Source organism: Aythya fuligula, chromosome 1 (genome assembly GCF_009819795.1).
Source record: "Aythya fuligula isolate bAytFul2 chromosome 1, bAytFul2.pri, whole genome shotgun sequence".
Taxonomy (NCBI): domain Eukaryota; kingdom Metazoa; phylum Chordata; class Aves; order Anseriformes; family Anatidae; genus Aythya; species Aythya fuligula.
The window spans coordinates 23,008,433-23,030,597 of NC_045559.1; the positions used below are offsets into that span (position 1 = coordinate 23,008,433).

The window sequence follows — 22,165 nt, forward strand, 5'->3', positions numbered from 1 at the left end:
TATCAGTGGGCCTTCTTGCATGCTTTGTTGGAGATGGGCAATAGAAAGGAAAGGAGGACCCAAAAAATTCAAGGAATTTTTCCTAAAGTTCCATTTTGGAATATAGACAGAGATACTGTACGTTATTGTATTGATAAAGCTGTAAGGAATGCTTCTCTTCTGGGGGTGGGGGGAAAAAAAGCTGCAAAGGATGTTCATTATCATAACTGAATCATATTCCAGAAAGCACTTTGTTGCTGTGAATTTATGGTTAGATATGGATTCAGTTAATGCAAGTGGTGATACTATGATATATACATATTATCCAGTATCATATATACGTTATGTCCAGTACTTTATTTGCTGCAGAATGCTTATGGACTTAAGGTTCTTAAATGGATTTAGAGCAGATGAGTGGATCTCCTTAAGGGGGGTTATCTCCTTCCAGATCTAAAAAGTGAATGATCTCTTATAGAAGGTAAAGATGGGAAGACCGATGTAACCTAGGTGTAATGTTTTTGAAGCATTTAGAGGAAACATATGAAAAAAGTGCAGCAAACTGATGTTGTGCTGCGTGCTTTATAATCTGAATGTTAGCTGTTTTTGTCTGTCGAGTGGGAGATAACATGAGGCCTTCAGAAGCACCTCATTTCTAGCCTGCTAGTGACTGACAGTCCATCAGAAGTAATTTCAGTGGTTGTGCAAATATAGAGTGATGATACAAGATACTGCCAGTAACCACGTATGGTAAGTTGTGTAAAATGAGTGAGATGCTTTCAATGGACAAAATGAGCAGCCCCCTAACATACAGATAATTAAAACTCTGGTAGGAGCTCTATGGCAGAAGCAAAATAGGTGCTGGCTGAAGTGCAACTTTATGTCCCAAGTGCCTGAATTTGAAAATATGCTGCCTTTTTCATACATTATTATTTTTTAAAGAAGCAGTTTGATACCAGCATTATATAGTCATAGGCTGTTCCTTGATACAGATTCCAGAAGGATTCCATGCTGCTCTGTGTCCTTTTGTGCATCCAGGTGTTTATCTACATATAGTCTTAAGACCTGGCCAATCCAGTCTAATATGTACACTTTCTTTACACGGGCAGATAGAAATAAGGACAAAGGAGAAAGGTTTTAAACTAAAAGATAGGAGATGTAGATTAGATATTAGGAGAAAATTCTTCACTCAGAGGGTGGTGAGGCACTGGCACAGGTTGCCCAGAGAAGCTGTGGATGCCCCATCCCTGGAGGTGTTCAAGGCCAGGTTAGATGGGGCTTTGAGCAACCTGGTACACTGGGAGGTGTCCTTGCTTTTATGGCAGGGGGATTAGATCTAGATCTAATCCCCCTGCCATAAAAGGTCCCTTCCAACAGAAGTGGAACAGAAAGAGATTTTTTGGGTTTCTACAGTTTAAAGTTATTCTGTCACTGGCTATTAGTATATCTAAAATTAGAGCTAAAGCTGAAATAAGTCTTAACAGACTGGCTGCTGTAATATTAATGTTAATGGAATTCCATTTAAAATAATTTATCATTTATATAGTGCTATTTAAAAGATACTTACGGTGAATATAAATCCAGGTTATTGAATATATGTAGCATACCATCTATCAACTGAATTTTAGGTTAGACTTTAAAAAAATTATTTAGGTGCTAGTAAATTTGATTCAAAGGCTTTTAAGACACATCATAGGGAAATTAACAATATAATGAAGTCTCCAGATTATCTACCTCTAGAACACTGGTTTGGGGTTTTTTGGACAGAGTTGGTGATAGAGAGGGATAAAGGGAGTGAAATTCAGAAATAAAAACAAGGTTGTAAATATATGTTCAGTGGTCACCACTCTTTAACTTCTTTCTGAATAGGGACTTGTGTAAGTCCGTTTGTGTAACTTGACCAAACCTTCAGAGAACACAAAATAAGCAAAACAGGAAGTACACACTCCATGTACTCCCTGGAAATCTGTGAGACTTTGGAATCCATGTCTCAAAATCTTTGAATTTCTAATGCATTTCCTTTTGTTCTGGTATAGAAAAAATGTTACCTAATGTATAAGTGAGATACAGTTACAGATACAGAGAAGTCTCTGTAAGCAGATGTATTTGTATACATAAAGAGATAACATGTCATGCTGGACATGATGTGAATTGCTGAGGATGATCATACATGGCAAAGTTGCAGCACGTTAGTCTCTTGAGGGTTGCATAGAGAATATAGAAGACAAACTGTGCCCTCGGGAAAGGAATACATTGGCTCCCTTGATCTGTATTCTTAAGACTGCTTGAGAATCAGATTTTGTAAGAAGACTTATGCTTGTTCTGAATGTAGCCTTTGCTGTTAAAGGAAAACACACCGGTCACTTCAAGAGGTTTTGAAGTATCCATCTTTGAAAATATTCAAAACTCAGCTGGACAAGACCCTGAGCAATCTGCTTTGCTTTGAGCAGGGTGGCTGGTGAGACGATGTCCAGAGGTCCCTGCCGAGCTTATAGCTATTCTGTGATTCTCTAAAAACAGGAAGCGAGCTTTATGAGGCCTAAATTTTTCCAAGTAAATAGCTAACTTTGTGTTACAAAATCTTTTTTTTTTTTTCTTTTCTTAAAGATTGGAAGTTTTCTGAGAATTTACAGTATTCATACAAAACAAGCAAGTGATAAAAATGAAGATGTTTCACATGTAGAATTCCATCTTCATGGTGGCACCTGTTACGGTCGAGGAATAGGAGTGTTACCAGAAAGTCACCCAGATGTTAAAGAACTAAAAACGTAAGTTCTACTTTTTTTTTCCTAGATGATTCTGGAAAACGGCATTCCAACTGTACCAGTTTAGAATTGTAAATGGATGTAAGAACCAGAAACTCGGGAACAGAATATGCCTTTAGCATTATTCCTGAATATATAATATTATATTCAGGTATATGTGAATATAATCCACATATACCTGAAGAATAGGTATTTGGGAGGATAAGTAAATGAAAGGTAATTTTTTTTTCAACTGGAATATTAAGATTTCTATTTTATAGTCCTGTAATGAATCAGTAACTCTAACATACTTACTCTGTTTTATAGTGACATTTTTTTTAGAGATAAAAGCCACGGTTAAGCAACTGGCTTTAGTACGCTAAGCATATACATATATGTTAGTTGCAAATAGTGAGTCTTAAAATATGTTTAAAATGAAGCATGTAATATAAAACTTTTCTGAACCAAGTTTATACACAAGGAAAAGCTAAGTCTCTGTTGCTTTATCAGGAATATAGAATTTCTTTTGGCACTATGTTGTGTTTAAAGTTCCAGAAGTGCTTTGGAAAAGAGTATCACTTGCGTCATTAATATGCAGTCCTGCAATTTATGATTCAATTGCGTTTTATATCTCTGCTGGAGAACTTATGTCTGAACATTATACCTGTGTATTGATAAACAGTAAATTTCATATATATAGTCTCTCATTCATATATCTCTATCTATATCAATATATATATACACATGAAAGACTATTAGATTATAATATATGTAGCCATCTATTTTTAGATTCTTAGAATCTGTGGAACTGGCAGACAGTCAGAGTATGGATAGCATGTCTTCGCTGGAATTAGATAGCACTTATAACAGTATTGCAGGTAAGAATAATTGAAAACTGATTTCCTTCTTCTAATATATATATGTGATCAAGATAAGGTTACAGTTATTGCTTCTCTAAATGTGTGATATTACTTTTACATACAAAGTGTTAGAGAATTCTTTTGATTTATTAGACTGAAAATTGACCTTACGCTGTCCTATCTCATAGTAGAAGCTTTTCACATACATTGAAAAATATTTTCATAGAAGGTAGTGAATAAATTATTAAATGCAGATTGTGTTAGGTCATACTCATACTATGTTAGGTCATAAAGTTGAGTGTCATAATAAATCCCTCTCTCTAATGGAAGGTTTGTTAAAGACAGACACTGGAAATGCCACTACACAGCTGCTTGCTGAGGAGACTTTCCAAATCCATTGTGTGGAAAAGTTGTGTTAGTGGGAGAGTTGTAAAGTACGGTGCCATGGAAAAGTAGTATCTTATGTTCTCCAGATCCTATGTTAATTCTTTTAATGTTTTTTTTATCTTAGAATAAAAATAATTAAATTAATCTCTAAAGCTGGTTGGACACAGTCTGCATCTTTGCTTCTGGCTTTTAAAATCCTCCATTACTTAGCCATCAGTACAATACTTAGAAAGAATTTTGAACAGATTTACTGCACTGTGTATGTGTAGTAGAGGCTGTTCAGAGGAGGGACCAGGCAGTCCATACATTTTTTTTAGAATAATGTCTGGATTCTTGTCCAGAAAGATTGCAGAGGGATAAATACAGTTTATATGAGCAGTTATCATTCATGTTATACACTGTGAAAAATCAGAAAGTTCATTTTAATGAGCATTGCTATTTAATATATACACTAATTTCTGCTCAAATATGCTAGGTTTTGACATCTAATATTTGTCTCCCATTTGCTTTTCTTTGTTCTTGTTATATTGTTTTCATAGGTTATTAGGATTTCCATTTTCCTGTGTTCAACTTTTTGTTGTGTGTTTGTCTGTCTATCTGGTTTTGTATGTCCACATGGTAAAAAAGAAAAGGAAGGAAAATAATTAGGAAATTTTTCCTGATTTCAGATCTTGAATCACAGAGATGTCAGCAATTATCTGTTACAGGTAAGGAACATTTTGATGATAAAATAAAATCCATTTCTACTAAAGAACAAGAACTGTTTTTGAGACATCAGCTCAAATGTTGAAGTAATGTCCATTACATATTACAGTAAGAATTATTATAAGATTCTAAGTTTATGAATTGTTTTTATTTATAAAGGAATACAACATGTAGGTATCTTATTTCCAAATGTTACGTTTCTACACCGTGGTCCCACAGCCTTACCTTAAAGGCTGCAGTAGCATGTTGTATTAATAAAACTGAGGCTGCAACTTTGAGGGGCAAGAGAAGGAGAGAATTAAGAGAAAATGCATACTTGCAGTGGCTGTTCTGCATATTCCAAATATGTTGTTTAATAGGTACGTGTGGCCTTTTTTTGTTGTTTTGCAGTATTGACAGATCATCAGGATTTGAGTAACACAGAACTGAAAACTATTCGGAACAGCAGAGCTCCTCAACAATATCGCATTAGAGCAAAGCTGAGAACTTTTAAACCCCAGAAGCTCTATCAATCTGTTAAACTTCATTGTTCCAAATGCAATTCTTTGTAAGTGCTTTACGCAGTAAAAGTAATTTAGAAATTGTTCCATGTGTTTTAGGATGTCTAAATTTTCAGTGTATTTTTATCTTCTTTTTGTGTAAAATGAGCTGAATTTAAATGTATTTCATTTTGAGCAAAGATTTGAAGCTTACTGGTAATAAGAAAATTTGAAATCATCAGATGGATTGCAGTTACAGGATCCTTTTTGCACTTTCAAAACAATTTTTCTTTATGTTCGTTTGACAGTGAGCATTTCTTACACTGACATTGTATTTAAGTACTTGGTTCTGTCTTGCAGATTTAAAATAGGATGTGCAAAAGGGTGTGATAGTCATAGAATCATAGTCTCTAAATTATGGTCAGCATTATTATGTCTTTGGATAAGAAGTGAATCTTCCAGAGGAGGCATCTTTTCTTGATCCAAAAATACCAGGGAAATAACATTCATCTCACTATTTTTGTCTTTTTTCTGACTCGAGTCACTTTGCTCACCAATTTTATGGTTGTTATTTCCCTTGTAATGTGGTTTCTCATTGTATCAATAATGTTTGATTAAATGATCTCACCTAAAAACAGACATTTCTACTGTAATCTCTCCAAAATGGGGGAAAGTTTGTTTGACACAGTCTATTTTCAATTAAAATATAAAGTGACACGCATTTTAGTGCTATTCATGATCATCCGAATCCTGTATCGCTTTTTTTTTGTGTGTGTAGGTTAGCCTCACATCAGTCCTGAGCAAACAGCTTTGTATTAAACTGGTGTAAACTATTGCCTTCTTTAAGTGGTGGCCTGTTAGCATTCTCCTATACTTTTGGATTTTTTTGTATAATCAAAATTTATTACAAATGAAAGTCACTGAGACAAGAAAATGCCCATACTAGCTTTTCCTGGTGCTTTTGGGTACAAAGTAATATGCTTGCTCCTTTAACAATATTTATTGTCAGATGTTGTTATAACATTATCTTGGTTGCTAATGTAAGAAGTAGTGCTTCATCATCTTCAAAACATAGAAGTACTTGATCTTTATTACCAAGTATAAAAAGGAAATAATTACCAACTCTCTGCCACTTTTTTATATATACTTGCCAACTCTGTTTAAGCCTGTAGAATTGGTAGGATTTTGTTTGTTCCTTTTGAGCTTTATCCTTATCCCACAATTTTTCTCGACTTTTATATAAATTCTTGACTTGTTAGATTCTCCATTCCTGTTCGAGTCTCCTGCTGTTTCACGTATTGCTGCCATCTTTTTGCCTTATAATTAGGGCAGACTTTCAACCAGAAAGATTTGCAAGGCTTCAGTTAGAGTATTTCTTACTGCTGCTACTGCTACCATCCTGCAGCAGTGATGAGACTACTTGCAGTGATTTTCCAGAAATTTAGCTTCTCTGTTCTCAACATTGTGTGTCAGGTGAAAGGAATCAGTGAAATGTAATACTGCAGCTTGAGTTAATAAGTTAAAAGGCCAGAGAAGGAAATGTGATTCTTATATATTCTGTTGTGGCAAAGAAGTTGTTTCCTGTTTCCTGTTTTTGGCATATACTAGAGAGCTTGACTGAACAAAGTTCAATGTGAGTTTGAACCTTTAACTTTCTGCAGTAAGATGCTTATAATTCTTCACACATAAAGCCCTTGTGAGAGGTGTGTTTTTGTTTTTTCAGACTTCGAAAGATTGCCTCTAAATAGCAAAATATTCTCAGAATGATTGAGATTGGAAGGATCTTCTGGAGGTCATCTGGTCCAACCTCCCTGCTCAGGCATGACCACCTAGACTATGTCCATGTGGCTCGTCAATATTTCCAAGGAGACTCTGTAGGGAAGGGAGGGAGACTCTGCAGCCTTTCTGGGCAACCTGTTCCATCACTCAGCCACCAAAGTGTTTTGTGATGTTCAGACAGAACCTATTGTGTTTCAGTTTGAGTGCTTTACTTCTTGTCCTGCTGCTGGACACCACTGAAGAGAGTCTGGCTTTGTCCCCTCTGCCCCTTATATGCATTGATTAGATCTCCCCTGAGCCTTCTCTTCTCCAGGATAAACAACAAACAAAAAAAACCTCTCTCAGCCTTTCCTTATAAGAGAGATACTCCAGTCCCTTAATCATTTTTGTGGTCCTTTGTTGGACTATGTTATGTACAAGTCTTTCTCATTTACTGGGGAGCCCAGAACTGGACACGGTATTCCAGCTCTGGCCTCACCACTACAGAGTAGACGGTAAGGATCACTTCCCTTGACCTGCTGGCGATACTTTGCCTAATGCAGCCTAGGCTGCTGTTAGCCCTCTTTGTGATGAGGGTGCACTGCTGACTCATTTTCAGCTTAGTGACCACCGGGACCCCCAGATGCTTTTCTGCAGAGTTGCTTTTGAGCTGGGTAGTCCCCAGCATGTACTGGTGCATGGGTTTATTCTTCCCCCTGTGCAAGACTTTATACTTCCCCAAGGTCCCTGTGAACTTCCCTGTCAGACCATTTCTCTAGCCTGTTGAGGTTCTCTTGGACGGCAGTATGACCCTTTGGTGTATCTTCCACCCCCTCCAGTCATCAGCAAACTTGCTGGGGCTGCACTTATCATTCAGATAATTAATGGAGGTGTTAAACAGGACTGGATCCCGTATTGACCCCTGGGGTACTCGGCTAGTTACTGGCCTCCAGTTACACTTTGCACTGTTTGCACCACAATCACCATCCTCTGGGCCCAGCTGTTTCCAAGTCACTTCACTGTCTGCCCATTCAGCCTACTCATCAACAGCTTGTCTATGAAGATATTACGGGACCTATTGTCAAAAGCCTTACTAAAGTTCAGGTGGACAATGTCTGCGTCTCTCCCCTCATCTACCAGACTGCTCATTTCATCATAGAAACTTACAAAGTTGGTCAAGCATGGTTTCCCATTGGTGAATCCCTGCTGACTACCAATGATGATTTTCTTGCCCTTCATGTACCTGGAAATGGTTTCTGGGATTATCTGCTCCATCTTCTTCCCAGGGACAGAGATGAGGCTGCACAGCCTTTAGTTCCCCATGTCCCCCTTGCCCTTTTTTGTAGATGGGAGTAATATTTGCTTTTCTCTGTTATTGATATAAATGGAAATAGTTTTATTTGTATATCCACACTAAAGAGATTACAACCCTCAGGTTTTATTTTGCTGAAAACCAATTTGTTCCATTCCTGCCTGTGCAGGAAATCTACAGGCTGTAGAGGCCAGAAGTTTAACTTTTCCATTTAAAATAGTTAAAATAGTTATCCAGGAACACAAATGGAAAGAGTTCACATGAACAGCAGCAGTGTGCTCATGAAATGAAAGTTCAGGTTCAACAAGACTTTTGTGTATCAATTTTATAGCAGAAGAATATCAAAGTTTGGGCTTTATAGGCAGGAATAGTTCTATTCACTGGTTAAAGCTAGCTGCTCTTGGGTTTGAAAGATAAATCATCAAAGTAAACTGCAGGAGTTGTTGGTATATTCTCTTTAACTCTACTCTGAAGATTGCTATCAACTTTCTTCCAATATTTTATGAAATAGCCCAAGCCCTGCCCAGGCAGGTCTGTCTTGCTTAGGAAAAAACATCCTAATGTTTTTTTTTTTCTTTCTGTACCACCTGTTGGCTCTTTTCCTGTTGGCAATGCTGTTAAAATTTGAATTCCTTGCATTATTTCCATGTGGGTGACAACTGGAAATGTATGAACAGTGCTCTAATACAAAAAAAAAAAAAAAAAAAAATCTGTGATGCAGAGTTGCAGATTTTGCTTTTACAATGCATATGTGAAGCAATTCTTCTTTTGCACTTTTTTTTCTTCTTTCTCCAAAATACATAAAGTAAAATAGGCTGGAGCATAAAACTGGAATTTGTATGAGCTTGTAAAGTCTTTTAATTCCTTTAAAGCAGTATGCAATTGTGTGGCTTTTTTAAGGCCTAACTGAAATCTCTTAAAATCTCTTATTTGTTTTTCCATGGATTTACATGTGTGAACAAAGCCACTAGGCTGCCTAGGCTTTGCTCATAGGTAAACTTACATTACTCCATACATTTGTTAAAATAGAATTGTTTTTTCTTAATATAATTTGCTATATAGCTCCTAATGTCTAAATTGATGTAAAAATATATTTTTTTCCTTTATAAACTTTGTCTTATGACTTAATATTTATTCAGAGTTCTGTCTTCCTTGCTGCTAGATTTAGCATTCACATATTAATTTTGGAAATGGTTTTAGGCAAGAAGTTCCTAATGGAGATGCCTTTGACTTAATTTTGCAAGAGTGTGCAGTTACTCCTTCAAACCCAGAATTACACAGTACGTCCTGGTATGAATCTGTAACGTGGACTACACAAGACCAGAAACAAAGGAAAATAACTATTCATTTTGTAAAGCACGATGAAATGCTTCTATACCCTGAAGATACCTTGCTTATGATAGAAGGTAAGATAAATAAAATACAAATATATCACTTCTTATGGCACAGTGTCCACTCTGGGTGTATATATATATAAATAATTAAACAAAGTTAAGATATGTTCAATTTACATTCAGTGTAAATAGTAATAATCGTAAAGGCATTTCCTTAAAAAAGGAAAACTCAGCTGGAACTTTGTTAATGTTGTAGACATGGAGGAAAATGTAATCTTTGAGGGCTCATAAGATTGGTCAGGTTCTTCTTCTACCTATCTTAAGCTATACTAGTAAGTTTATTGGTGGTTCTCCTGAAATTAACATCTGGCTATGCTTTTTTCCAGCTGTGCTTACTGTTTTTTGGTTCACATTTGAAGTCTGGTTGAGCCTTCTAAAAATAATTTTTAGTCTTGATATTGTAAAGGTTTGGAAGTCATATGAGTCAAGCTTACATTTAACTTTGTCAGCCTCTGGATGTCAGTGTTGTTTCAGACAAATAGAGCTTCTCGCAGCATGTTTCTTTTTTTTAAATCATATTTGCTTCGGGGAGAGAAATATCCACTAAAGTTAAAATAAAGTAATTTAGCAAGAATCTAAATAAGGAATATTTTTTGATAGAATAAGAATAATAAATTCTCAGTACAAAACAAAGTCCTTAATTGTGTCAAAGTATTGGTGTGAATAAGTAAACATGAGTCAGGTGGTCCTTTGCATCGGGGTCAATAGTAAACCACTTCTGTTTCCTGTTATATTTTATGTTTGACTAGTTCTGATAGCAGGCTTATGCCTCTGACATGTTCCAAACTGGGTTTGTGTGTGTGTGTAATCCAACCGTATCTTTGCGGGGGAAAAAAAGAAAGTATTTCTAATGTGTTCTTTTAAAATAATTAAAACATAACTTCTTCTTTTTCAGATACTAAAATACCAGCAACTAAGTATCTGTGCATATGGAAATATGTGCTTCATGTTGGAGCATAGTGTTTTAGCTCCTTTTTTTCCCAGAACATTGATCATGAACCCTTTCCGAGCCACATGCTAGTTTCACTTTCATCTTACAAGTTTTTGGAGCTTAAGGTTTTGAAGTCTCCCTAGAAATCTTCCTAATACTTTTCCAAATATAAACCAAACTCCAAGGCCAAATGCATTGTGACAATTAATAGACAGGCACGGTCAAGTTTCTGTTTGCTTGTTAAACACAAACAAATTTCTCTTGTCTAACATGAGACTCTATTCTTCCATACAATCATTATACTGAAGCAAGAACTTCTTGCCTTGTGTTTGGCACCTATTGCACTGGAATTGAGGAAATAGTTGGATAATGGACAGAACTTTTAGGTGAGCCTTCATAGGGAGTGAGGGAAATCTATAACCATTGGTGCAGATCAGTTGAACTGAAGAGTAAAATGTTAGTTAACACATAGATTATTGCTGCTTGCATATTCTCATTATTTCTAATGATATGAATCACAGTGATTTCACATAACCCCTGGTAATTCTGTATGTTTTATGCTAGTCTCTTAGGAGCCAGAACACGTTCACTTGATGCAACTTCATATTAGAGCAAAGTTGAAAGTCTAGAGGCCTTTTAGCCATAGTTAAAACTACCCTGAATTCAGTATATTTATTCCTTTTTCAGTATATTTATTCCTTTGATGAAAGTTAGGCAGCATATGAGCGTCTTTAACTACATCACTGGACTTGGAGGACCTTTGGAGAAGCTATTTCAAATATATCTGTGTGTTTTCCTTAAACTTTTTTGATCAGATGTTCACTGAGTATGTTTCATGTTATTGTGCATTTTTGTATCACCAGTGAACCTTTATTGATACACACCTTTATTGATTTCTTCTCTAGTTACATCTGCAATACAAGTTACAAATATATACATTAAATATTTTACATCCCAGTGCCATAATTGCATGTCATGAAATCTTTGAAAGGTCTTACTTATAACTAGTGATAAACAATAGTTGTAGAAAATATTTATTTTGATTGTTTACTTTTTATTATGTGTTGTTCACTAGTTAAATAAATAATATATTTTTGTTGAACTACTATTTCCAGATAAATAAGGAGGAACTGCTGACTGCCTCAAGTGTAGAGAGGCCTTGTAGAGAGATCTTGACAGACTAGAGGGCTGGGCAGTCACCAACCAAATGAAGTTTAAAAAGAGTGAGTGTTAGATTCTGCACCTGGGGTGGAGGAGTCTTGACAATGTCTTGACACAGACTGGGGCACAAGAGGCTGGAGAGATCCCTTTCTTAGATTCCACGGATACTGATCTAGGGTTTTTGGTTGACAACAAGTAAGCTAGCAGCATGCCCTGGCAGCCAAAAGGGCCAACCATACCCTGGGGTGCATCAGGCATGGCATTGCTAGCCAGAGGAAGGGTTTGTCACTGTTCTGGCTGGTCAGGCCTCCTGTCAAATGTGATGTGTTTAAATTGGTACTTTTTCATAAACTGATGATTGAAAATTAATAGATTTTTGCGACTTAGAAGCTGGAAAAACAGTTACTAAGATGAAGTTGCACGCTTTCTTTATTCTTTTTTTTTTTTTTTTTTTTTTTTTTTTTTAAGACAATTGCTAGTAAAATCATAGTAGAAATTATAGGGAAGTGATTTTAACTAAATAGAGCTTCATGGTTAGCATGATAACTCTAAGGAAGATATTAAGACATCTGCTTTAATAAATTTCCATTTTGATTTTTCTTTAATTGAGTTTGATGTTGAGGTAGTGAGAAGGTAATGGACCTTTTTTCCTTTTTTTCCCATAATGGATTTCAGTTTTTAGTGGAAGTCCTGAAATGAACATCCAGTCAGCTAAGCAACACAACTTGTTCAATTTATGCTTGATTACAGTTTAAGAAAACATTTTTCTGTTTTTAATAGGTGGAACATCAAAAGAAATCTGGAAACTTACAAGAAGATTTAAATGTGTTATTCCTGTGAGATCTACAAAGAATGATCTTGAATTATTAGATCTTTCAGCTCCTTTTCTTTTACAAGGAAAAGTAAAATATTATGGGTAGGTTAAAGGTATTTATTAATATTTAAAGAGTTTCAATATTAAACGGAGATCATTTCCTTCATTAACTCAAACGACAGCGATCAAGGAATAACGTGTCCAAAGAATCTTTGATACAAAGGATGTATAAAAACATCCTTTTGACTGAACTGTAGTTGGGTATCTTGCTTACTTGCAGTATAAAATATACACCTTTAATTACACGGCAAACCAGCTTCAGTGTTGCCTTTGGTCTGTGTTTATAGCATTAACTACATAGACAAATGTGCATATGAGCCTCTTCAGGCTGCAGAATGCCTAAATCTTCCTTTTGAGTCCAAATCTCCTATTTTCTGGACAGTCAAATACCATTTTCTGGTCTTACTCAGTAGACTAAGATCAAAACATATGTTGCTTTAAAATTGTAAGCTGTTTTTTTTTTTCCACATAGATAACGCAGACCCCAGAAAATGAATTCAGGCTGTCGATCCAAGTCTTGTTCTCTCTCTAATTCCTAGTGTTGGGAAAGCTTGATTTTGGGCGACCTTTTCTCACCATTCGCTGTGTATTGAGATCCACAACACTGCAAAATACCTTGCCTGTTTGTGGATGCCAGTAGCTGTAGGAACATCTTCAACAGGTGTCTGAATTCCACAGTTCCCAGAGCTGTGGAATGTGGTACGCTCATCTAGGTCTGCTGTCAGTGCTGTGACTTGGAATACTTTTTTCCTGTTCAATGAATGCTAGCAGCAGTATGTTTTCCCAGTACTGCACAGCAGCATACAGTTTACCTCATGCAAGCTACTAAGTCCTCCTTCTTGGCAGTCCTAGTAACTTCAAGCAGAGCTCTCTTGTGTGTTGCGCTACTTCAGGCCTGTAGGCAGTAATAAATAAATAAAATCTATGCAGAAATACTGCGTATTTTATGTGAACCCTAGTGCCCTCCCATAAGAGCCTGATAAAATGAATACAGATGCCATTTACTGTATATTGTTTTGACCTTTCCAAATGTGGCTGTTCACAACTTTCTGAAATAAATAAAATTAACTTCATTGAGCTTGGCTTCATATCCCTTGGATGGAATTAGGCCTGTTGACTTTTGACACGTAGCTCAAATAGATAGAAACCAAATTAAACATGTACTAACTGTAATATGCTAGCACAGAAGCTTAATTTGGAAAAAATAGCTGTTCTGTTATTTTGCTTCTTGAGGAAAATGAGAACAACTTCAGAAATTTTTCAGTATTTTCATCCACTTGCAGCATTTATGTACTATGTCACACTGAGTCAAATTCATAATTATATGTAAATATGTCAGCAGTAAAAGAATTAATAGCTTTAATAGCTCAATTAATATTTAAACATGGGTAAAGCCAAATTTCTCTTCTAACCCTGTTGTGTTTTTAGAAGATGCTGTAAGTTCTGATTAATTCTCGCTATTGCAAAATAAGATGTTGTTTGTATTGCTGAATAACTCAGTGGTGATATTTCTTCTCAGAGATGACTCAAAACCAGCAGTAAGGATTTTGCTATAGTCTAAAGCCTGCGTGTCCAGTGAAATAGTTGTTTAAAGCAGCAATAGAAATACTTTTATGCTCCCATTGAGTAAGGAAATTTGAATGATTTATTTTCTGTGCAGAAAGCCTCTAGTATTAACCTTTCTGTGTTTGGTTGGTCTTGTTTTAAATGCTAGGTGCAAGCAGTGTTCAACTCCAAAGCCTATTAAGAATCTAAGTTCCTTGGCAGCAGAACCACGACCATCATGGGAACCAACTGAAATAGCACAAGGTCAGCTGATGTGATACTGCCCTAAAAGTGTTTTGTGTTCTGATTTTTAAGTGTGTATACAAAACAGCTTGGTTTGCAGGTTGCAGTTTTGTACAGATGGCATGTAAATCGTGGCTACCTTTGAGTACAAACCTGTAAAATTTATTCACCTTTTACAAACTGAAATTAAATATTTACTTTTTTTTTTTCATAGTATGAATTAAATATCCTATACGTTGAATAGTTTATTCTACCATAGGTGTCACTAGTAAAGTTTGTCATAGTACAGATGTAATTCATCTTTGTTTGCATCAGTTCAGATGTCTTTTTTGAGCTGTGTACATGCTTGCAGTATTAGAAATTAGTAATGCTTTTCCTTTTGAACATGCAGTTTTTATGACCTGACTAAAGCAAGTCTTATTTAATGATTAATGAAGTTAAACTTTTCATCTGCAAGCCATATCATGCTAAGCATATTGCAGAGTCTGAAAGAAGTACTAGATAAGAGGAAATACACAATCTGTGTGTTCTTGCTGTGTGTTTTCCCTCTGTTACTTCATGTAGTCAACACACCAAAAATGGTGGAGGGAAAACGGAGCTTAAAACTTCATAACACGTGAAGGAAAAATAAAAGCATGTTTTCATGCTTATTAATTCATGTTCTTATATATTAAGTTGGAATGTCTAGCAATATCTAAGCTTGATAAAGATTTCATAAAAGAAAAAAGTATTTGAGCAATACAGTGGTTATATGAAATTACCATTCTGTTAAGTAAATGTAAATACATATCTAACTGTGTTGCAGCAGCTATGACTGACATGTAATCCTCAAAATGAAAGCATTGTTAATTAAATGCTTTTCAGCATTTACATTATTTTATATATATTATTCTTTCATCATCTGTATTTTCAGACTAAATGATAACCAACAAGTATATCAGATAAAATGGCTAGCCAGTTATGTACCCAGAAGAGATTGATGCTGACTTGCAGTAACTTTGTAAGTTTAAGATGTTTGCAGGATAATAGTTGCTGTTACCAGCGAGATAATGAATATAGTCACTTATAATGGATTATTTTCAGAACTGCCAGTAGAATTCTTCTGAGTAAGGGTTTACCTGGTAGCTTTTACTATGTCATATAAAAAAAAAAAGTGTTTTCTTCAGAAGATATGTTTGCAGGTGGAATACTGTTTTACCACTGAATTAAGAGCAAGTCTCTTTAACTTCCATAAGAGAATAAGAGTAGGAGGACCCTACCAAAAGATAGGATCCCTGATCTAAGCAAATATTATCTTTTCTTTTACTGGGGTAAGAATATTCTAAAATGTCTCTGTATTTGTAGAGCCTCACTTGTTAAAGTGTTTCCAGGCAAACTGCAATGTGCTCTCAAAGTATGAACAGAGAGCCTGATTTATGCTTTTAATTACAGTATTCAAAGTAAGTTACCAGTAAAGGAGGGATAGTGTCAGTTTCAGTTGTTATGGTCTTGTGTATTCACTACATAAAACAAGTCCATTTTTTTCTTCAGTTTTAGGTATTGAACCACTTCAGTATGTTTTTATTATGAAGTTTACACTGGTTGATGGAACGGGAGCACTAAATGCATACCTTTTTGATTATGTAAGTAAACTTTGGTAAAGGCAGACTATATGGATTCTGTGCATTTGGAGTTTTATTTGTTACTAGAATAGCAAATGCGTATATGTAGAAGTATTTGTTCTAAGTTACCTGCATTGTTTTATGGTGACCACTACGAGTGTTATAATGTAATTGGTACTGTGCATCAGTGAAGATGCACAGAATGTGACTTTTAGTAATTTTTCAATAAAATATCAGAGTATGGAATATCAAAGCATAATGTCAAAGCTGAAGCTAGTAGGTAATTTTATCTTTCCATAGACTTTTATACATGGAGTAATTTCACTTTTTTTGGCAGTGTTATATTCTGGAGCCTGAAAGCTGTGTGAATGAGTTTAAAGATTTACACAGGTAGCTTGTCAGTTAGTTCAAAATCTCATGACTGCTTTTTTTTTTTTTTTTTTTTTTTTTTAACTCCTAGCAGAATCTAATATTAGTTGTCCATTTAGTAATTCCTGGTTTGTTGGTTTTTCCATATGAAGTAGAAGAGGCCTTGCTTCCCTTGATCCCAGGCTGTAGCTATAGCCAGACAGATTAGTCTTTGATTCCTGAAGCAGTTTATTCCACTGCTCTGCTAACCTTAGGTAACCTTTGCTAACCTAATTAATCCTTCCGTCTTCTCTGAAGCAACCAAAGGCACTGAAGAACACATACTTTTCCTGTCACTACACACTGAATGAGTTTTCCTTCTGAAGACTGAAAAAACGTATATGATAGTATTATGTACATATAAAACACAACCGTATAAAAGTTTTTATCTTTTTTTTCCGTATCAGAGTTCTTTGTAAACTCTGATCATTCTCAGTGTTGTTCTGGGTTCTTTTCAACTGGCCCACATTTTCCTTGAAGTGCTAACCCAGTACCCTAGCATAAGTCATTGCCAGATAATGCTTCTGTCCGTAACTATAATGGTGATCATGGAATTTCTTGCTTCCTGATTCATGCTTGGTATAATCCCTTCATTTCTGAGCAGAACCTCAGCTTTAAGAAATTATTTTACATTCTTTGTGCAAAAAGTGATGCAAAGTGACTTTGTGCAAAGTTGATTTGACTTGTTGAAATCCATTATTTTATATAAGTATCTAGTGGAAAGTTTTTTTGTTGTTGTTTTGTTTGTTTCTGTCTTAATGCCCTTCCAGTTCATGAAAAAATAATTTTATTCTTCCCTCCTGTATATTTGCAGTTCCCTCAGCTTTGTTTTGCTTGTAAACATAGTGTACGTATTTGTTATTCCATAAAGCATGTCACATGAAAAATCCTCAAAAGCACCAGATTTAGGACAGCCTACTGCATAATCCACCTCGGATGATCTCACATTTTGACAGTAAACTGCCAATAACTACTCTTCAGGATTTTTTTTTGTTGTTGCTCTCCTTTTTACTCTAATTCATAAGCTTTATTATTAGATTACCAGTTTGATGCACAAAGATGGTTTGAGGAAGAATTTTCTGTAGAACTGAAGGTGAATGATTTCTGACTGAAAAGAGATTGTCATTGCTTCTTACATCTCCAGTCCAGGGCAGAAGATGATATTAGTCTAGCTATCTGCCTTAGTGAGTTTGCTCCTTCAAATATATTGTTCTGTGCAACAAAAATGTGTGTCATTCTATACTTTTTTTAAGACATATGCATGCACACACATTTTAGGTATTGGCATAGATTTTGAGGTGGTAGATTGACCATTTTGAAAGGGGAAAGCAATCAAAAAAGTGAGAAGAACTTGGTATTAAATTGTAACTTTGTCTTTATATAAGTTCGTCTGTGTGTTTTCTTAATCCAGTAATTCATAGCTGGGAATATTAGGATCTCAGAATAAACTACTGTAGTAATACATCTACCCAAGTGGAAATGAGTCAGCATAGTGGCACTTAGGACTTAATTTCGTGGGATTTTTTTCCCTGCAGTAATACACTTTAATACATAGTACTATTAATGCTATTAAATATCAATTGTACTATATTTATATATATTTTTTTACTAAACAATGTTGAATGTGACTTTGAAAAGAATGATTTTCCTTGTCTAATTTCAAGACTAAGTAAAAATAATAATGGGGAAAAATGTGTTTTCTTAAATACCACAGTGTATTAGCAGCAAAGGATGTCAGAGACTGCAAACCTTATTTGAACTAGTCGTCTTCTCCTTCTACTGCCTGTTGTCTTTTTGTGTAAAGAAATTAAACTGCAAAAGGGAGATGGGGAAAAAGATTTTAAACCACCTCTTGATTCAGAATTCCAGAAATCTTTAATTCAGAGTAGCCTGGATTCTTATCAGATATTGCTCAGTACTGCAGCTCAGCTGCAGGAAAAAGAAACAACAGTTCTTTCTGAAGTGCCAGCTGCCATTCCTGCTAGTGGTAACTTCAAAGGCAACCAAGCCCAAACTCTGGTCCTTTAGCATCACCTGAGATGGAACTGAGCTACTTTGAAGTACAACTTTACACCAGCTTCCAGTCACACTTTTATAGGAATGCTCTCAGTTCTTTTCTTTCTTTATGTAATCATTGAAGGAAAATATTGAAAAGGTGAATAGTCAGAAGAACTTGGAGTGAGAGGAAAAAGTAGTTGTGTGTGTCAGTTTTGCTACAGGATTACCTGCTAACTACCAATCAGTTCTGTTAAATGTCTTATACACAAAAGGTAGATTATTCTGTGTTTATTTTTTTTAAAAGGAGCAATTGCCATCAAAAATTTGAACTCACTTTGGAAGCTATAAGGTGAATAGCCCTGAGAGATACAAGATTAGGTAACAAGCTTGGAAAGAATAAATGGGAGTTTTGTCAGTGATGTTACTGTATATAGTTTAAAAAAAAAAAAAAAAAAAAAAAAAAAGAGAGGTTTATCTAACATTTCCTTGCTCCATTTGTGTTTTATTCTTCCATGCAGAAATGCATCCTGCATCATGAGCCCGTCTCCATTGTTTTTAAGCTTTCAAAAAGTGGAACTCAAAGAGAATTCCACTTGAACTCCCTTTAAAGTGTGAAAGTATGAAACCAAATTGCAGTGCCCCCTTGTTTTCAAAGGGCTGACTGTCCTCTCTCACCTTAACATTGTCTCGTAATGGAGATTTTTGAGAAATACTTGCCAATTGCATGTACACACATGTATGCAGGTGAGTTAGTAATATAGAGAGAGTTGGGTGGCTGTAGTCCCTAAATACTAAGGAATACTGAAATACAGGCTACTGTTCTTTCTGACAGTTTGTTGTCTTCCTGTTAAAAATCATATTTTTCTTCTGTTAACTCTCTGGATAATTTAAGTTCTTTAAAAGGACAGGCTAATGGTTTCTTACCCTTCTTCCAACACTTTATGCTTTCTGTTCTCTTTCAGGAGAAGTTCTTCCAAATTCCCGCCTCTGAAATCTTAAGTAATAATTTTCTTCAGCAAAAGATGCAGATGACCATGAATACACTTTGTCCTCCAGGAAGAAAACTAGGTTAGATTGATGTTATTTTAAAGGGGGGTGAGAAGGGAAAGGGTCTTTTTGTCTGTTGTTACATATGCAAAGTCTTAAAATTGAACTTATGCATGGGCAAAACACAGAACTAATAAATTCAGGGAGTCTGTAAGGAGAGTTCCAATTAATATGCTTTGATGTATTTCTTCTATATAACTCTATATAAAAGGGTCCAGAAGACCCTTTTGAGAAAGAAAAGTAATGGTTCAGTAAATCTTCACGTGGCATGCAGGGGTGTGTGAATACAGTTATGTTTAGGTAGGCACTAACATATTGATTGTATTCATACAGAAGTATGCCAGAACTGTACTGAATGTCACAGCACATTAGGGTAAACTGAAAGGGAATTCAGTGTGTAGCTCATGCTGCAGGTGAGATTCTTCTTCTGAATGCACATACTGATTTAGAGCATCCCATGCTACAGGAAACATCCGTGGAAATAAAGCAAAAAAGCTTCAGTCCAGATTCATTCAAAGAGAGTTACATACAGTATTTCTGCTATGGCAGAAATTATCTATGCCCAAACCACACACATCCAAGGTAGCCACAGCTCCAACCACAGGAGCATATTCCACAAAGTACATGGATATCGATGACAACCATACCAGAGTCTTTACTTTTAAAAATTAACCCTGGTGTAAAAGATTCCATTTGAGACCAATTTCATTAGTCTTAGTATCACTGAGATGAGTTTTTATTATTGGGAGGTCTTCATGCTACACTGTTGTACAACTACAACCAAGTGGTGTGGGGGTGGGACTGGTCTGGGAGGCTGATTGTCAATGAATACCATGTCAGATGGTGCAGGAAATTTTAACATACAAACCGGAATACTAGTTACAAATTTTAATTTCAAATTAGTAATTCATTTTTATTCTTTTTAAATATTTTACATATTTAGATCCTAGTTAAGATCCTGCTCAAGTTCTACTTCTATAAAAGTTAGAAATGAATATTAAATCATAATTTGCTTTTGATTTGTAGATGACTTGCCATGGCTGGAATGCTTCATCAAGTCCTATAACATCACAGATGGGAATAAACAGCAAGTTTATTACCAAATTTTTGACACTACAGTTGCTGAAGATGTTGTATAGTAATGCGTTACTAGTAGAAAGTAATTCAGTAAGAATCTTTTTCTTTTTTTGGGTGCGGGGTGGGAAAGGAGACTATATAATAAAACCTATGTTCCTTTCTTAGGAATTCAGTCTGTGTGCATTAAGTTTTAGTTTCTGTATTGAGTTAAAGATAATGGGAATTTTGATTTGATGTATTTACTACATTCCTGGCACACAGCCTTGTGATCTGAGTGCAGTTGGAGGTGGTAAGCAATTGAGTGTCTGATGGAAGCAATCTAGTATCCTGCTATCCTTCAAAAAGGCAGTGATGAGGTTACTTTAAACTGGTGAATTTTACTTAGAAAATGCAGTCAGAATGATGCTGCATTTATATATTAAAATAAGCATTGTCAGAGATATGGAAAAGGAGCTGTTCAGTAAACTTCAAAACTATTTTCTGCAAGCGTTTTGATGGTGTAAAAATATGACCATGTAATGATTATTACTATTTGGCCCTGTTGGAGACCAAAGTTGTTATCATGTTTATTGTATTGTTGTATCGTGTATATTGTTTATATGTTATCATGTTTATTACCTGACTGTGTTTTCAAAGGCTCTCACATAGTGGGGTAAACTTTCTGTCAGATTACACTGCCCGTATCTGCTTCTGTCTTTCATAATCAGATAGTATGACTAAATTTAGAGAAGCCAAACCAATATAGTGATGTCATGGCTTGAAAATACTGCTCCAGTAGGAAAATTACTTGATGGTATTATGTTGCATTCAGAAGTATATAAGACAAATTCAGGACATATTTGTCCAGTGATAATTAATGTAGAAATCCCTGTCAAATCAAATGCTTCCAATCAGAGAAAAATCACTTAATATTTACAACAGTTGTTTTTTAAGGGAGTTAAGAAGCAAGATGCAATACTTGTAGGTAGATTATTATTTTGATAGTAGATGACACTTTTTTAATTTTTATGGGATGCTTACTAGACTATACAATTTGTCAATTTAAAATTTAATCTACATATTTTCTGATACTTCTGATACTCTAAAAGTTTATAGTGAGTTTATGTGCCATAAAACTGGAGAACGTGTTCTTTATTGATCAGTGTATGGGGAGAACGAATATTAAAGGGTGGTTATTACATATTTACTTTAAAAGCTAGGGAGAAACTCAAGTTTGGAATGGGGCTAGCAGTTTACTAAAGAGCAGTACTGACTTATCAAACATTGCCCGAGTCTGTGAACAGACACATAAGAAGAAAAAATAATTATAAAGGATATTATAAAACTTTAGACACTGGCAGGGTCCCAGTGATTTCAGAAGTTACGATTTAAATTGAAGACAATATTTTTTACTTGTATATAGTGCATGAAAACTTTTGAAGATATTTTGATTTTTAGGTTTTTCTTAACAACTGATAACAGATATTGATATTGTACATTTTATTGTAAATAAGTCTTTTCATCACATCCTGTTGTCTGAGATGCCTGTCAGAAAAGTGGCACTTTTCTGCTGTTGAATATTGTATTAAAACGTTTATTAAAGATTTTTCCAAATACTGTGTCTTTTGTATTCAAATTCTCGTTCCTAGTTCATAAGACAGTGAAAACTTAAATCATGAATAGCCT

General features: G+C 35.3%; 1 protein-coding gene across 1 annotated transcript in view; it reads left to right on the forward strand.

Annotated features, from left to right (window-relative positions):
- POT1 (protection of telomeres 1) overlaps nucleotides 1-21,934 on the forward strand; it is a 73,602-nt gene extending 51,668 nt beyond the window's left edge. The window contains exons 11-20 of the mRNA XM_032205435.1: nucleotides 2,584-2,744; nucleotides 3,510-3,598; nucleotides 4,636-4,674; nucleotides 5,063-5,219; nucleotides 9,422-9,627; nucleotides 12,488-12,623; nucleotides 14,296-14,390; nucleotides 15,900-15,991; nucleotides 19,339-19,444; nucleotides 20,450-21,934. Of these exons, the coding sequence (XP_032061326.1) occupies nucleotides 2,584-2,744; nucleotides 3,510-3,598; nucleotides 4,636-4,674; nucleotides 5,063-5,219; nucleotides 9,422-9,627; nucleotides 12,488-12,623; nucleotides 14,296-14,390; nucleotides 15,900-15,991; nucleotides 19,339-19,444; nucleotides 20,450-20,562 (1,194 nt within the window). The 3' untranslated portion in view covers nucleotides 20,563-21,934. The remainder of the gene's footprint in view (nucleotides 1-2,583; nucleotides 2,745-3,509; nucleotides 3,599-4,635; nucleotides 4,675-5,062; nucleotides 5,220-9,421; nucleotides 9,628-12,487; nucleotides 12,624-14,295; nucleotides 14,391-15,899; nucleotides 15,992-19,338; nucleotides 19,445-20,449) is intronic.
- Nucleotides 21,935-22,165: the final 231 nt, after the last annotated feature.